The sequence below is a fragment of the Pongo abelii genome, chromosome 15 (genome assembly GCF_028885655.2).
Source record: "Pongo abelii isolate AG06213 chromosome 15, NHGRI_mPonAbe1-v2.0_pri, whole genome shotgun sequence".
NCBI classification, from domain to species: Eukaryota; Metazoa; Chordata; class Mammalia; order Primates; family Hominidae; genus Pongo; species Pongo abelii.
This window is the reverse complement of record NC_072000.2, coordinates 79,087,295-79,104,878: the sequence shown is the minus strand read 5'-3', so window position 1 is coordinate 79,104,878 and position 17,584 is coordinate 79,087,295. Positions and strand designations below refer to the sequence as shown.

The following is a 17,584-nucleotide window of genomic DNA, read 5'->3' as shown; positions in this document are numbered from 1 at the left end:
TTGCTCTGTAAAGCAGATCATAGTTTGATAATATATACAATCAAAACAGAAATTTTAAAAATCCTTTGATGTTTTTACACAAACTTAAGCATTGCATAGATTTCACATAAAGCAAGATCATCAGACAAGATAATGAAACAGTGATGGGCACGAAAGAGATACTGAATACTTTAGCTAGAACAATATAAGGCTGAGGATTATATACATTTGAATTTGAGTTCTGTACAAGTCTTAACTGCTTCAGGGATTGAACCTTTGGGGTGGATAGAAATGCACCTGTGACAATATGGCAAATATAATGCTTTTCATGAAAGTATTGTATAAAATATTCTTGGTCAGATTTACCACAGGTATACACACATACACCTGTAAAGTACGAGTTCAGATGATCCACTTTAGAGTATTAATAATGCATGCTGTACCTTTGAGGTAGATCATGGTATCTACATTTACAAAGAGTTACTAAGCACTCACACGTGGAAGAAGATGATTCATGAAAGGAGTATTTTTCAGGATTAGACAATTCCTACACAAAGAAAAAGCTTTTTTTTTTTTTTGAGATGGAGTCTCACTCTGTCACCCAGGCAGGAATGCAGCGACACAATCTTGGCTCACTGCAGCCTCTACCTCCCGGGTTCAAGTGATTCTTGTGCCTCAGTCTCCCAAGTAGCTGCGATTATAGGTGCACACCACCATGCCCAGCTAATATTTGTATTTTTAGTAGAGACGGGGTCTCGCCATGTTGGCCAGGCTGGTCTTGAACTCCTGACCTCAGGTGATCCGCCTGCCTTGGCCTCCAAAAGTGCCGGGATTACAGGCATGAGCTGCCACACCCGGCCCTCTTTTCAATAACCTAAATGCTATATATAACCAAGTGCCTAAGAGTTGAATGCTCAGTCCTATTTAAAAAAAAAAAAAAAAAAAAAGCAAAACAGATGCTAGCCTCCAGAGGAAGGGAGTGTCTGATGAAATGTTGAAGGCAGGTGAACAATGAACACAGTAAAGGAACAACCCAAACCATCGTCAGTTTTACATGGCCATCTGCTCACCAGGGGTCTGCTTTTCTTTCACCAAGAGTTTTTCAGGGTGATTTCATTTCTCACGATCTCACTGTTCATGCTCAGAAACCCTTGTTTTGCCATTTCCAATTCTCCAGTCACACCTCAAACAAATGTCAATTCCTCTTCTTCCCTTAGGAAAACCTCCCTCTTTCTCCTATTTACTGATTTCTGTGGCTCTGACTTCCATGCCCTCAGTTACTGCTTCTGGACTGGAGCTTCAGCTGTCTGCAAGAATGTTGTTCCTCCCTTTACCTTTTTCCCACTTTATCCTCAGGTATCTGACCTGACAATGCTTCCCCCACCCTATTTGCTTTCCACCTCACCTAATACCTTTCCCAAGTCGAGTAGTTTGTTAGGTGCATGGGCTTTGGGGTGTGTTTTCATCTGGGCTCACCCACCTATCAGCTACGGATCTCTCTAAATTACTTACTCTTCTTGGCCTCAGCTTGGCCATCTGTAAAACAGAGATAATAATACAGCACCTACCTCATAATATTGTTCTAAGGTTCAGGTAAAACCATACATGTGAAATGCTCAACACACTTCCGGAGCATAGTATGTGCTCAGTAAATGTTAGCTGTATTACTGTTCAGCAGTCATAAATTGTTAGCAAAGTCATGAATTTGTACTGCTTCACAGTGAAAAAGAATTCTTAGCTTAAGAACACCACTGACATGTAACACTGATGCAACCACAAAACTTAGCTTTAAACTATGTTAATATAGTTTGAGAAGAAAACCCAGCTAAAAGCCTTTGTGCTATAAAGTTTATATGCATTTCATCATTTACTTTTTAATTACAACCCCATGTTGACATGTTTACTTGACAAATGGCATTACGACTATTGCTGTTTCTTGGTTTGTTGCTCAGATGCTGACCTGCTTTTTCCTTACACAGGGGGATACACTGCATTTTTTTTTTTTTTTTTTTTTTGAGATGGAGTCTTGCTCTGTGGCCCAGGCTGGAGTGCAGTGGTGCAATCTTGGCTCACTGCAAGCTCCGCCTCCCAGGTTCAAGTGATTCTCCTGCCTCAGTCTCCTGAGTAGCTGGGACTATAGGCGCATGTCACCACGCCTGGCCAATTTTTGTATTTTTAGTAGAGACGGGTTTCACCATATTGGTCAGGCTGGTCTTGAACTCCTGACCTTGTGATCCACCTACCTCTGCCTCCCAAAGTGCTGGGATTACAAGACTGAGCCACTGCGCCCGGCCTACACTGCATTTTTGACATCCTCTTAATTAAAAGCTCAGTGACTAATGTGGTATTTCTAAAATTATGCAACTTGCCATCTCTAACCACTGCTTTTTGGGGCTGTTATCTATGTCCATTGAGTAGAATAGTTTTGGCTTGAATATTTTCTTAACTTCTGTACAGTTATTCAAAAACGTCTCTGTAGTTGTTCCACTTGTTAAAAGGGGCTGGTTCATTGCCTTCTTGACTGGGTCGGGGTGGGGAGGGAAACATAACTGGAATCCTGGTTTTCTCCCCTCTTAACAGTTAAATCTATATTCAGGATTATTTTTTCATATAGTTGGTTTTTGTTTGTTTGTTTTTTGCATCCAAGGTCTTGCTCTGTCACCCAGGCTGAGTGCAGTGGCAAAATCTTGGATCACTGCAACCGCCACCTCCTGAGCTCAAGGGATCCTCCCACCTCAACCTTCCAAGTAGCTGAGACTACAGGCATGCACCACCATGTATGGCTGTTTTTTGTAGAGATGGGGTCTCACCATATTGCCCAGTTTGGTGTGGAACTCCTGGGCTCAAGAGATCCACCCACCTCAGCCTCCTAGCACTGGGATTACAGGAGTGAGGCACCACAGCCAACCTACTTTTTTTGATTGAAAGTAATCCAGCCTCCTTTCTGGTTCTTTTCATTTATAGTCACTAATGTTGATTATCTTCTCCTCTGCTCTTCCATGAGTGTGGGTTGGTGATTATCAGAATATTTAAGGCTCTAAATGTCTTCTGGCTAGTCTATTTCTACATTGTCTTTTTCAAATCAAACTTTATGAGACAATGGGATTGTCAACATCAAGTTTTGCTGACTTCTTACTGTATTAAATTTCTAACAAAAAAACACAATTACATCAGGCAGAATGCATTTTTGATATATACCCCAAAGCTGCTTTTGCTCAAGATTCCTATCTTTGTGTTTAGACACTTCTTTTCACACATCCCATTACTTCATCAGAGCTAAGCTTGCTGACTCTGAACCAATCAGAGCAAACTCCAGAAACTCTTATTTCATATAGAATTCTTGCCAAAAATGGTGCCCCAAAAAAGAATTTCTAAGGTAGACAGGGGGATGTGGGTACAAGAACAGAATACAAACTGTTTTGTTGATTGTAATTTATCAGCAAGTCCTGGGAACAGAAAGTTTAATAACACTGGACTTTCCTAAACACCTTAATTTTGACATACCAGTTGCAAAGATAATTTTTAAATTATCCTATCCATGAGGATTTATCCTCATGCCATGTGAACGGTAGACATGATTATGTATCCTTATGCTCTGGAGACAGTAACACCTAAAAAATGTGAGTGAGGCAGGGTTTGACAGTTGACTTAATGCTTAGAATATGCTATTTAAAGTGACTGTTTCTATTTCTTTATTATAAAGCCATGCCTATTCAATTCAAACACATCAGGGCATTTCTCTGGGAGGCCAATAGTCTTCTTACTGTTTTAGGACTAAAAATACACAATGACTGTTTACTGAGCAGGTCTCAAATGTTCTGAAGTTGGGCAGAAAAAGAACTTCCTAGCATTCAATTTGTCCAAAAATTAAGATCAGCAACAGATTCTTATGCTCTGGGGCATATACTTCTCATTTTACTCCCTTCAAATAAAGCAAGTGACCATGCTTGAACTACTCAAAAGCATAGTTACTGAGAAAAGCACCAATATTGATGATCTCATGAAAAAAAAAAAAACTAAAAAGCCACTTTATGTTGCAAAAGCTATGCTACTTACCCCCTCAAAGCAGCAGTCCCCAACAATATAAAGTCTTGAATTTAAGTCATGATGGGACTACAAGCAAAGTGACTCATTCTATACTCATTCTCTTAACAGTTCTTCACATTCCCACATGGAGTTCTGAATCTTGATTATGGTGGTGGTGATTACATGAAGCTACATGAGATAAAATTGCACAGAACAAAACACACACAAATACATGAAGCTACATGAGATAAAATTGCACAGAACCAAACACACACACACACAAGTGCTTGTAAAACTGGTAAAATCTGAATAAGCTCTGTGGAGTGTATCAACATCAATTTCTTGGCTTTTAAAAGTTTTGACACACACTTCTCATTGTATAAGATGTTACCATTGAGGATGGCTGGTTGAAGAATACACCAGGACTTCTCTGTACATTTTTTTCTGCAACTTCCTATGAATCTGTAACTATTTCAAAATAAAAATTTAAAAAACAATGAGAAATCAGAATCTTTGGGGAAAAGTTCTACCGAAGGAGTCATGTACTCTAAAGAAGACGCAAAAAAGTCCATACCACCATAAAATGCATTTATAAGGACACTTATGCCACAAATAGAGATTAATTATCTTAGGTATCAATGCAGATTAATTTAAAGAGATCATTCTAGCTTATTAAAAATAGCAATTCTCATTTTCTTGAGGTTTGTTCATTTTGTATGTGATAACTGGAACTATGAACTAGTTCTCTCCTTAAAATCAGAAAGGACAAGCCACAGAAAAATAATTTGTTCTGCCTGCCCACTGCACTTCTCTTCTTCCATCTACAACCTCCTCCACAAACCAAATTTCTCCTCTAAGCTTTCAAGTTTAAATAACGTTGGACCACAACTCATGTCTGTCTATCGTGAGGAAACTTCACAACTGCAAGGGCCTAGGCTTGTTTCCAGGCCCACGGGCAAACACATGTTTTAGATTAAAAGGCATTTTAAATCTTGGCTTTATTTGCTTCCAAGAAGCCAGACTGTCCCTGTGCCTAAGCTGTTCCTTGGCTATCAAGCACCTTTGGAAACCGCATTAACTCTTTCAAGCTAGGTGGATTTTCTTTCGCACATTTAAAGAGTTTTATTAACAAGCATCCTTCTAACAACTGTTATCTTCCACACCTGCAAAGTTAACCAACGGACCAGGGCCTTCGCAAGTTTTGCTTAATGAACCTATCGTCAGCTAGAGATGAAATAAAATTTAAAATCCCCTTTACCCCACCGGTTCTCAAAGTTGGCTGCATATTAGAATGACCTGGTGGCCTTTTAAAAAATTACCAAGGCCTGGGTCCCACTCCTAGATTCTGATTTAATTGCTATGAGGTGTAGCCTGAGCTTTGGGAGTTTTAAAAGCTCCCCAGGTCAAAACCACCACTTGAGTGCACAACTCTTCACACTTTTTATATTTTATCATTCTTCCAAAAATGCATACATAGAGAAAGGAGTAATCATCTATTTGAGTGTTTATGGAATCTAAGCAATCATTCCACCAGAACCTTACCAATCCAGGAGTTAAGGCCTCCAATGTCAGTCAATAGCCTTCCCTCTGGCCCTGAAAATAAACACTGGGAATGCTGCCTTTCAGGTCTAGTAGAGGCCCTGCCAATGCACTCAGTTGCATATCTAGTGAAAACAGAAGGCCCAGGTGAGAAACAGAAAATCCTCAAAGTATGTTCTTTTAATAAAAGCTTTACTACCTAAACAAATAAACTAGATCCTATTAAGAAAAGTGGGTGTTCCAGACTTCTTTTTTTTTTTTTTTTGAAAATACAAAAACTGTATTTTCCAGGATCATTCAAACTTGTATGAAAAGAAGAGGTATGATGTAAGAAAATATTTTCACAGCACCTCCGGATCCAAGTTGTCATAATTCCAAAGGGAGCAGAGAATGACTTGGAAAAAAGAACTTCATGATTAAAGATTATTTTCTCAATTGACATTTTACCTTCCCCAAGATTGAAACAGCACCTATTCCAAAAGCAAACTGGTTATGAACTATCGCTACCACTTAGAACCTATTTTGCTTATCCATATCAATTCCAAATCTAGATTCAAAAGGCAGAATTCAAATGACTGCAGCATATAAAACTGGAATTTTAAAATGAGAAAAAAAATTTTTTGAAACCCCCAATGTTAAATTAAGACTGTTTCTAAAACACACATGTAGATAATTATTAGGAGAACATAAAAAGAGAAATGGTTTCCCTATAGCCCAGTAATTCAATTCTTCTGTATCTTCCCCGGGGGAAGATTTTTGAAAATAAGCCTGCAAAAGGCATTTACAAGGATGTTCAATGCAACACTGGTATGACAGTGAAAAACTCACAAAAAAAGGAAAAAGTAATCCATTATACACATACCATGGAATATACACAAACATGAATGCATGTATATATATTTACCTATATATACATATACATGCATGTGTGTGTATCCAAGACACAGTAGGTCTGCAGAACAGTATGTAAAGAATATCAGTCATGTAAAAAACAGTAAAACTGTATTTTTATAGGCAAGTACATATGTATACAAATACACACAAAAAGGTTTGGAAAAGCCACACTCCAAAATAACAGTAATTACCTCTAAGATTCAAGGTATTTGTGCTTAAGGGGGAGAGGGGAGTGTTGAGCTTTATCTGTAATATTTTATTTTTTAATAATGAAAATGAATTCACATCTTCTGGACAGAATAAATGAATTTGAAAAAGACGATGCCCAGGAACACTTTAAGAAATTAAACATAATTATACCCACCTTGACTGTGACAGGTGCCAACAGAGCTTTAATGACACACATCCTCTTTCCTCAGTGGAAATAGTAGAAAGCAGTGGAGGGCTTAGAGCAGAATATTTGGACCAAATTTGCATCCAGGTATAGTGGCCATTTAGCTGTTCCACTTAACCAAAGGGAATTCTCACTGTCTTCTTTTCCTGGGATAGATGTGTGCCCACTATTTAACTGTATACACACAAGGTGCTTACCTGCAACTTGAGAAATGGAGGCACTGGAAGGATGTCACTCAAAAGGGGTAGCGGGGAGACAATATTCATGCTTCCATGTGAAAGCCAGCAATGGACAAAAATCAACCCACCGCAAATTCAGCATCAGTATATTACATATGTGTTGCCACTTGGCTCAATGAAGACAGAAATGCTTTTCCAAAATACAGTAAAAAGGTGCTGCTCAAAATATTTATATGTAATAAAATCTGATGTTTCCTTTCTTACAAATATCTTCTTTGCCATAACTGTCTTTCAGACTTGTCATCATCCTTTAGAGTATATGTCAGAAAAGTCCCAAAATGACAGCCTATTGGTAACATGTGGCTTCCGGATGTGATTTGTTTCTACTGTGACTATTTCACATAAAAATCCAGACTTCCACTTCATCTTCATCTAGTAACATTGGGTCTGTCTTTCTTCATTCCAACCACTGGCTGGAGAACTGTCCCCTGAGACAGGACAAGCACTCTGCACCATCCCAGCCTCCACCATACCCTACTGCTTCCTGAACCCTGAGGCTGAGAGGGCCAAGTACCCTGTTTTATTCTGCTTCTGCTGTTGTTTTTCTCACAGTAAAGAAAAAATAATACTGTACTTACGTCTCTACCAAAGGAGGGAGAACTAAGAGAGTGCCAAAAGTTTTGAGAATGAGAAACAGGGTATTTTTCCATAAGAGTGAAGAATATTCCTACATGTCTAATCTGCAAACAAAGTAAGTTTCTGTTGAAAGAATACAACTAAATATATTATGAAATTACTGGCCAATTCTCTCATTTACAGTTATCTTCCTGTCCTTTGAAGGCATTTGAATTTGCTATGCCTTAAGTATTGATATGCCACCAGCTGGAAGATACAGAGGTAGGGAAAAAGCAAACACAAGAATTGGTTTTATAAATCATACACATATGAACCTACATGAATTAATTTTATACTTAAAAATCACCAGGTCATCAATTCTAAACATACTTCTTGAGTAGCAACTATATGTAACAGATACTGCATATTATGTGTTACAAGGATGGAAGATGAGTAAAACATAGTTCTCACCTTCTAGGAGCTTGAATGTAAGTGGGTAGGGATGGGGGGGAAGATATATAAGCTACTCTACTAGAAAGGCAAATTAAGAGAAGATGGTAGGACATGTACAAACAAAGCCTGTGAGAGCTGGGAGGGAACAAGATGAGGAACAGATTCAGGGACGCAGTACCATGTGAGCTGGGCCTTTGGACAGTTTCCCCCACCACCAATCTTTTTTTTGAGATGGAGTCTTGCTCTGTCACCCAGCTTGGAGTGCAGTGGTGCAATCTTGGGTCATTGCCTCCTGGGTTCAAGTGATTCTCCTGGCTCGGCCTCCCGAGTAGCTGAAAATTTTTATATTTTTAGTAGAGATGGGGTTTCACCATGTTGCCCAGGCTGGTCTCAAACTCCTGACCTCACGTGATCCACCTGCCTCGGCCTCTCAAAGTGCTGGGATTACAGGCATGAGCCACCGTGCCTGGCTTTTTTTTTTTTTTTTTTTTTTTGTGATGAAGTCTCACCCTGTTGCCCAGGCTGGACAGCAGTATCAGCTCACTGCAGCCGAGATTTTTGTTGCCCAGGCTGGTCTCTAATTCCTGGGCTCAAGTGATCTGCCTGCCTCAGCTTCCCAAAGTGCTAGGATTACAAGTGTGAACCACTGTGCCCAGCCAATAACGATATTATCTAAAGGATGAGAAAAGGAAGGCAGAAACAATAGAAACCCCAGGGAATAAGTCACACAGTGCGGCTGCAGTGTAGTGCACATGTAGTAAGGACAGGGCAAGAGGAATCTGGAGAAGTAGCTGGGATCATGTTACTGACAGACTTTAACGCCAAGTTGATGAATTTGTCCTTAAAAAGATCAGGAATGGAGCACTACCAAGTGAAGCAGGTAAGATGCTCATCACTGGAGTGAAAGCAAATGGACGAGTTACGTAAGAAATTACAAATTAAAGAAAACAAAATTATTAATACTTCTGTAAGCTATTTGCACAAAAATACACAAATGATTTTCTCTACTTTGTGGAGAAAACTCCACTGCTCTTGTACAATCACTGAATCCAATACTCTGTTAATTTTCAAGCTTCTGTTATTCATGAGAATTACCCAACTAAGTAGTAAGCGTTTAAGAGGGATCCTAGGTGTATAGCTACCTTATACTTGTGAGAGTTTAAGGAAGTTGGTTTCAGAAGTAATCACATTGTTCCTGATAGTCATATCAGAATGTATTTCCAGGTCCACAGAGTTTAGTAAATACACACATGTCCACTTGCACACGACACACAAAATAAAGGAGAATTCGCCACCCTAGAATTTATGAAGGTCCTCATAAAGGAGGTATTGCAGTTAAGAAAAAACAAAGTGCCAGGTTATGGACCAGGAAACCCAAATTCTAGTCTTGTTTTGCCACTGAGTAACAGTGAGACTTTGAGCAAGTCACTTCCCTTCTTTCAGTCTCAGAAACCTCATCTGTAAAACAAGAAGGATCTCACCAGAACCAACTCTAAGGTCTAACCACTTCTCTAAATATCAAAGGTTTCAAGCTGGCAGCCCACAAGTCAGATGTGGCAGGCAGGCTGTGAGGGCCAAAGCACTCACAAACAAAAAGAACCTGATGCTGAAATATTGGAAGATCTCACATAAAAATCCAGATTTTTCACTATTTGTTGAAAACCCAGGAAATCTGGCAATGTGAGACCTACATCCCCACATGGCCACAATCTGCTATGGCTGAGCAGGTGCTGCTCCCGATTGACCTGACCTATCTAGTTGTCTAGTTTACCAGTCTCCACCCTCTGCCTTGCTCATGTGTTACCCGCCTGAGTCTGTGACCCTTGCCATACACATAGGAAACATTCCCTGTATTTACTCACTCTACAGATATATGAGCCATGCACTGAGCCAGATACTGTAAAAGAAATAAGCATCAGACATATCTACTTGAGAAATACAAACTCACTGTCAGAAATAACAGATCTGAGAGTGGAATTTCAAGTTATGGCAGAAGATATTATTAGAATTTTTCAAATATGGTAAGAGATGGATCTGTAGCCTAGATCAGTATTTTCAGGAAAAGGAGTACGAATATTTGGTAAAAAGTTCAAGCTTCTTAAGTAGAAGACATAAAGTCAAGCCTTTCCCTATACAGTAAACCATTAAGTCCACAGGCTCTTTGTAGGATCACAAATGCAAGGCACTGCTGGCAGGCAGAGGGCTGTACATGAATGCAGAAGCTCAGCCCCAGTCATAAAGATGCTCCTTGACTATTTGAAATGTGAAAGCAATGGACCTGAAAACTGAGAACGGACCAGTCACTGAGGTGCACGTGCATATAAATATCCAGGTTCTGAGAACAGTGACCTAAGGTATTAACTCTCAGTCACGTGTGGACCAGGGGATCATCAGAGTCTCTGGCCATTCTGGTTCTCTAAGACACATCATGGTTCTTTGCTTTGTCAGACTCCTATCATGCAGAATTTTCCAGGAAACAAGATGTGCCTTCGTCATGTCAGACTCCTGTCATGCAGAATTTTCCAGGAAACAAGATGTGCCTTCGTCATCTCATTACTGTCATACTGTCTTGATAGTTCACCGCTGTGCTGTGCTGGTCCTTAAGTGCTTGTCATCCTTTGAGTATGTCTATGAAATCATGCCATCGGTATTTTCCTTCATTGCTAGAAATCAGGCAAGTACAGGAAGCCGCAGAATGACTGAGTATATATGAAATTCATAATTTACAACAGCAAACGAGAGCATGAATACCCATTAATAGAGACTCTGTAAGTTAAAATGATAGTAAAGACATAAAATATTCTGCAGCTGCAAAAGAGAATGAGTTGGAAAGCTACTCAGCAATAAAAAGGAATAAGCTATTGACACACATAACAACTTAAATGAATCTCAAGAAAATTACGCTGAGTGAAAAAAGCCAAAATGCCAATCCCAAAAGGTTACATACTGTATGACTTCATATTTATAACACTCTTTAAATGACAAGATTATAAAAATGGAGAACAGATTAGTGGCTGCCAAGGGTTAGAGATGGTGGGGTTGGGGGGACTAGGAGAAAGGTGCAGGGTGGTTACACCAACCTACATATATGAAAGAATTGTATACAAATATACCCATACCATATATTCCATGCCATGAAAAGAATAGAGATGCAGTTGAAACAATTTCTGAATTTTTTCAGTAAACCTCTTTATATTATGAAGGTACATTTGGAAAACTAAAGAGGGAGGTGGGGGGGGAAAGAAAATGTGAATATTTTATATATGATCTGAATGACCTCTAAAACATACTGGTAAAGGAAAAATAAGGTAGTGTGTATACAAAAACCAGGTAAAAACACTAATACTTAATGTTTATCCACATAATTTTTCTCAATTAACACTGGTTGCCTCTACAGATGGAGTCGTGGGAGGCTGAGGGTTAAGATGAATGGGACACTTGAACCTCCTGAGTTTTATACCTTTATGAACGCATTATTTATTCACAAAGTTACTTTCTTCTTGAATATGTGAAAATCAAGGCAAATCAATGATTCTGTGCCCTCACCTATGTTTATACCTGTGGTCTGGCAACTACTTTCTGTTACTACTCAACCCCCTCTAAGTACTAAATTACCTTTTACACCTGAGCCTCTCAAGCCTCCATACTAGTTCTGAAAATCAATGTTACTGGTTACCTGAAAATGCTTCTGAATAATTACTCTTTCAACACACTGTACTATTACATACGACATAGCTCAGTCTATGATAGCTGACTATAAAACGTGACAACTGTCTTCAAGCCAGCTGGATATTTTTAATTTCAAAAAGAACACGTGAGAACAAGTGAAAAAGTAACGATGATGACTACTGATTTTTGAGCTTTTACTATGTGCTCAGTACTGTGCCAAGTAGTTTACACGCATTATCTCAATGTTTAATAGGTGTGTTTTGTTATTTTCATTCTATAGGCAGGAAACTGAAGCTCAGATAGGTTAAAATATTTCAGCCGGGCACGGTGGCTCACGCCTATAATCCCAGCACTTTGGGAGGCTGAGATGGGCGATCACTTGTGCCCAGGAGTTCAAGACCAGCCTGGGAAACATGGCAAAAACCAGTCTCTTAAAAAAAAAAAAAAGGCTGGGTGTGGTGGGGCACCCTTGTAGTCCCAGCTACCTGGGAGGCTGAGATGGGAGAATCACCTGAGCCCAGGAACTTGAGGCTTCAGTGAGCTATATCGCGTCACTACACTCCAGCCCCTGAGTAACAGAGTGAGACCTTGTCTCAAAAAAAAAAAAAAAAAAAAAAAAGTTGCTTAAGGTCATACAGCTTCTAGGAGAAGAACCTGAACTTGTATTAGGGTCTGTGAACACTAAAAATGAGAAATCATTCTCCTTCTATGGCTTAGTAAAACTTACCTCAGCTGAGAATCTGTTACTTTTATAATCCTAGGAATTAAGCCAGGCTCTAGACACCTTTACCAAAATATCTGCAATTTGCACAGTTAGCAGGATAAAATACTTAATACAAAAACTGAGGGGCCTAAAAATAAGAAAACCTCAGTTGAGATTCTTAGTCAATCCAATAAAAAATGTAATAGTTGATCTCCAGATGAGATGGCACCTACTCTGGTTTGCTCGATGATCAAAACTCTTTCACGAGGAAAATAAATCCAACCAGAAAATTTAAGATTTTATCTTTGTCAATAAACTTCTGGATTGAACACTGATATCTGAATCAAATTCAAACTTCTAGAAAATTATATGGATCAACTGTCAATAGACTACTTCTGTATTATTATTAATGGCTTCTGATTTCTGTAATCGGTCCCTGAATATTTCAAATATGGCACTTTAAATATTCTCAAACAGAAAAATTTCTGGGTCTCATCTACTGAATTCCTCACACAGGAAGTTTACAAGTAAAGTTGGATCACTTAAGTGAGAGATTTCACTTTTAGTTTAAAATGTCTGAAATCATCCTTTACAGAGCTGACAAAAAAAAAAAAAAAAAAAGCTGAAATACCCACCAAGGTATCAGAAACCTTTCCCAACATAAGATTATTTTAAGTAACATGACACCACAAAAGATTTAAAATAAAACTCATATGATTAAAACCAGCAACTTTCTAAGAGAAAACAAACAATGTTAATAAAATTAAAATAAAATGCTAGCAAACAATGGAATCCAAGATTGGTCCTCTGCATTTCCAGGACACCTCTTAACAAACTTAAAATATGGCATTTTCTACCCACACCAAATTTCTTCTTCAAGATACCTTGGACTTCCTATACTATACTGCTTCTAGTAGTAATGTAAGTGCAAGAATTTTGTTAAGTCCCACATTGGACTAGCAAAATCAATTATCAACTGGCTGTCTCTATTACTCTTTTTGGTGCCAAATCTTTTTTCATTAATCTCCTTGCATGAAGGTTGTTATACCCGTTTTCTAAAGTAAGAGCACTCTATGTTCATTCTCTAAGGTCACATAATCTATATCTTCTGAAAACTGGCAGAGGCCGTTTCTGACTATGTTAACTCTTCCCCAGCTCCCCACCCTGCCCTGGTATAAAAGCACAGACATAAAGCCATGGCTGTAAGGTGAAAACACACATACGCAAAATTACCCATGATTCCAAGTGATTCACGGATAATCACCACTAATTTCACTGGCATTCTGACTACTGTCAGTTAGAACATCACAAGGTTAAGGACAACTGAAATAAAGCATCCTGCAGAAGAACATATCGGCCTCCATTTCGTCTGAACTAGAGAACACATTATGGAAGTTTTGTTTTTGATAATAGGCACTGGGTGGCTTTCGAAAGTAGTAAATGAGTCTTTGTACAAACAATAATTCTATTTGGCTATTTTTGCGACATGTCTTCACTTAACATAATAAAGGCTGCTGAGAAAGGTCAGTACACAGAAATGTATTGTAGGCCAATAAGCAATCAAAATAGCTTATTAAATACTACAAACAGCGGAAGTTATTTTATGTAGCAATTTATACATTCAATATTGACTTGTTAATGAACTTAAAGTCTCTTTTGCTTAAAAATTCAGATTTTCAGGGCAGATAAAAGTACAGAAAGTTGTTAGAATTTCCATTAAATTAGGGGTATTCAGTACTATAATATCAATTTGTTGAACCCAAAGTGATACTATTCAAATGCTAGTAACTATTAGCTCTATTCATACAGTCTTTAATGTAGGTCATAAAAGTAAAGGATTTTCATCTGTGGCCTGAAAGAGAATATTTCAAAATATTGAAGTCTTCAGTGAACACATTTACAAATTGCTGAGTTGGATTACAAAATGCAAATGCTGCTTGAGGAAGAAGGCTCTCTCATCTTCTTTCATGCTAAAAGATGACTTTTTTCTTTGCAGGATGGGAAGAGTCCCTTTTCTGTGTTTAAATAAAAATAATATTTGGGTTTTATCTCTGTATGTTTCTGGGTTCCACCTGGTATTAACCACAAGAGAGGAAATTCTGTGCAGAAGGCCATGCTTTCCAGTAATGAACAATCTGGCAAGAACTTGAAAACCTGACAGGCTTAAAGGTTACATGCCAGAGTGCTCTGCATCTTTATACTCTTTCCCTGCAATCTTCATTTAAAAATCCACAATTCAAGTTCAAATGAAGGCAACAAGCTTGAGTTCCACGGAATACATCAGTTCTGTCTACCAGGATTCAAAGTCAGATCAGGAAAAAATAAAAACCTAACATAGCATAAAGGCAGAAAGTGAAAAGAAGAAGGAAGGAAAGAAGAGAGGGAAGAACAGAGAGGATCAAAAAAAATTTTTAAATAAAGCATCACGTTACAGAATGGATATGCTCCAGGGAACTGATGAATATTTGAATTTGGTTTGTCAGTCTTCAAGACACAAAGATAGAGAAATCAGCTATACAACAAAGACGAGTGTTTTGAACATCATTTGAACCCTGTGTTTTACAACATGTGCTACGGAATCATTGAGCCATATAATATTCAATGAAAAAGAGGTTTTGGGATGTTCAGCTAGCATTTAATTAGGACATAACCATATTTAAAAAGCAATTAAAAATAAAATTCAGAAAACAAGAGAAAAGGGCCCATGCTGTATAGCCCATGAATCTCATCGGCTTTATCATGAAAGTTTATTGTTTTTAATCCTAGTACAATCAGCTACCAGTTACATACAGTAAAAAACAGAAACAGCCACAAAGCAATGATGACAGTCTGTGACATTGTACAGTGGAGGAAATATTCTCAGTTGGAATCCTCCAGCAGACCCCCGCCTGGCTTCAGCAGTTAAGCTATCACTCCCTCCCTCCCCAAAACAGTTAAAAGAAAAATTAACATCTTGCTTGGGTACAGCAAGATTCTAATACCTCTTGGGGACACTGGAGAACTTTAAAAAAAACTAAAGCAGTAGAAACAAAACAAGAACTGAAACGTGGAAGCAAGGTGACACACAAAGAAGCTCCGTGAGGCCTTGGCTTCAGACCACCTCAAAGCGAACCACCTGGAAAGAAAAGAAAAGGCTGTCACACCTGGAAAGAACAGGCAAAAAGTTCAGTAGCCCTTAGTATAACATCATTTCAGTCCTTCCCAAATCTATAGAATAAGTTTTTCTCAAGGTTTTTATTTTTATAAGTGAGCCAGGTTGCAGAAAATGGCTTCCTTTTCTAACAGTATTGTAAATGTTAACAACTAGTACATACTTACTCTTTCAGAACTATAAAATAACACGAGAAGAGAGCATTTTTAGCAAAATATGCTGTCTTCTTTATCTCAAACCCTTTGAAGCAACCACACAGTAGGCTATTTATATGACTGTGTACTCTCACCTTAGAGGAATAATGACTCCGTTCAAAAACTAAGTCTCATATATATTTGGTTCGATTGAGGGCTTTTTCAGCCAGGTGACCACTTTCATCTGTGATCTTCTCCCAATCAGTCTGTCCGACCACAAAACCTATGGCCCTTTTCCTATCTGCATCCTTCTTCTCTTCCAGGTCTGCCCATCTGACCTAAAAAGAACACAGTATTAGGCTGAGCTTTAGGAAAAATAAATATGCAAAGAGCCCCCTCCCTCTCTGGACAGTCTAAGGGGTAGAATGACTCATTTGAAATCGCAAGTTTAAAAAATTAAAAACTAACCCAGGAAAACTGGGAAAAGCCATATATTTTAAGTCACAGAGAGAAAACTCTCTGGACAATCCAAGTCCTAACCATTCCAGCTCCTGAACAGTTCAGCTCAATCCTGTCCTCTCTTTCTCCTCTGCCATTCCTTTTTATTTAATAATTCACTGACCTCATTTTTTTTTTTCACCTGAAAGCAAAGCACTAATCTCTACCTAGTCTTCCTGTCTGTACTCACCCCCTCCAGATTCATGCTGTCAGAGTGATCTTCCTAAAACACACAGTTGTGACTCATTTGCTTTAACTCCTTCCCCTACCTACCAGGCAAAGTCCAAGAACTCAGGTCCCTCTTGATCTGGCCCCAGCTACACTTTCCTGCAACATCTCTGGCCAGTGCCTATGGCATTTTATACAAACAATACAGACTTCCTTCTAGCACTCAGAGTGCATCGCACCATTTCATGTCTCTATAACTCTGCATATATGTACTAGTCATTCTTCCTGAAATGTCTTTTCCCTAACCTTATCCACTTGGCATGAGTCTAGTCATCCTTCCCTGACTTACCCCTTTTTCCTTTGCCAATCAAATAATCACTGCTTCCCACAGTTAACTTCTGGATTTTGATATGTCTGCTTTTGAACTTTCACACTGTGCTATAATTATCCACTTATAGATCTGTCTTCCCTAACAGACTATCAACACCCTAGATCAATAACTGAATTTTATTTATCTCTACACAAAAATATTTCTTGAAATTTAATCTTAGAGAAAACAGTAAGCTGGTATTATTACTTTCATTCATGAGATAAAGAGACCAAGAAACAGACTCAACTGATATAATTCATGGCAAGATTACAACTACAAATACATGGATCAGGGATATTTCCTATTGGTATTCTGATTTTTAAAATATATATATTCTTACATATTATGCTTTTTAAAAATTTTTGTAATTTTTTTTTTTTTTTTTTTTTTTTAGAGTCAAGAGTCTCACTATGTTGCCCAGGCTGGTCTCAAACTGCTGGGCTCAAGCAATCTTCTTGCCTTGGCCGCCCAAAGTGCTAGGATTACAAGCATGAGCCACCATGCCCAGTCACATATTATGTTAATATGTTTTTAAAAGTATATGGAGATATACATATTCTATAAAAGTTCAGATTCTTAAAAAGAAACAAACTATGAATCTGTTGCTTGCACTACACAGTATCAAAGACTGCAGAGAATGTATTTTAAACATGGCTTGTGATTTATTATCTGTGACAAGGAGAGAGAACCAGAGCACGGAAAAAACATGCTCTTTACACTGAACCTGGGAATGCATTATTGCTCTAATGTACACTAATTACCATTTGCATGACTGGCAATGAAATAACTAGGCTTCTAACAGTATCACCTGG

General features: G+C 38.4%; 1 protein-coding gene across 3 annotated transcripts in view; it reads right to left on the bottom strand.

Annotated features, from left to right (window-relative positions):
- Positions 1-15,154: 15,154 nt before the first annotated feature.
- YLPM1 (YLP motif containing 1) overlaps positions 15,155-17,584 on the bottom strand; it is a 75,589-nt gene continuing 73,159 nt past the window's right edge. For 2 of the 3 annotated variants that reach the window (XM_024231466.3, XM_024231467.3), the window contains 2 exons: positions 15,892-16,074; positions 15,155-15,566 (listed from right to left, as the gene is read on the bottom strand). In XM_024231466.3, coding sequence (XP_024087234.2) covers positions 15,928-16,074 — 147 coding nt within the window. In that variant the 3' untranslated portion in view covers positions 15,155-15,566; positions 15,892-15,927. Of the gene's footprint in view, positions 15,567-15,891; positions 16,075-17,584 lie in introns of those variants that run through there. The other variant, XR_010137073.1, reaches the window with a different exon arrangement.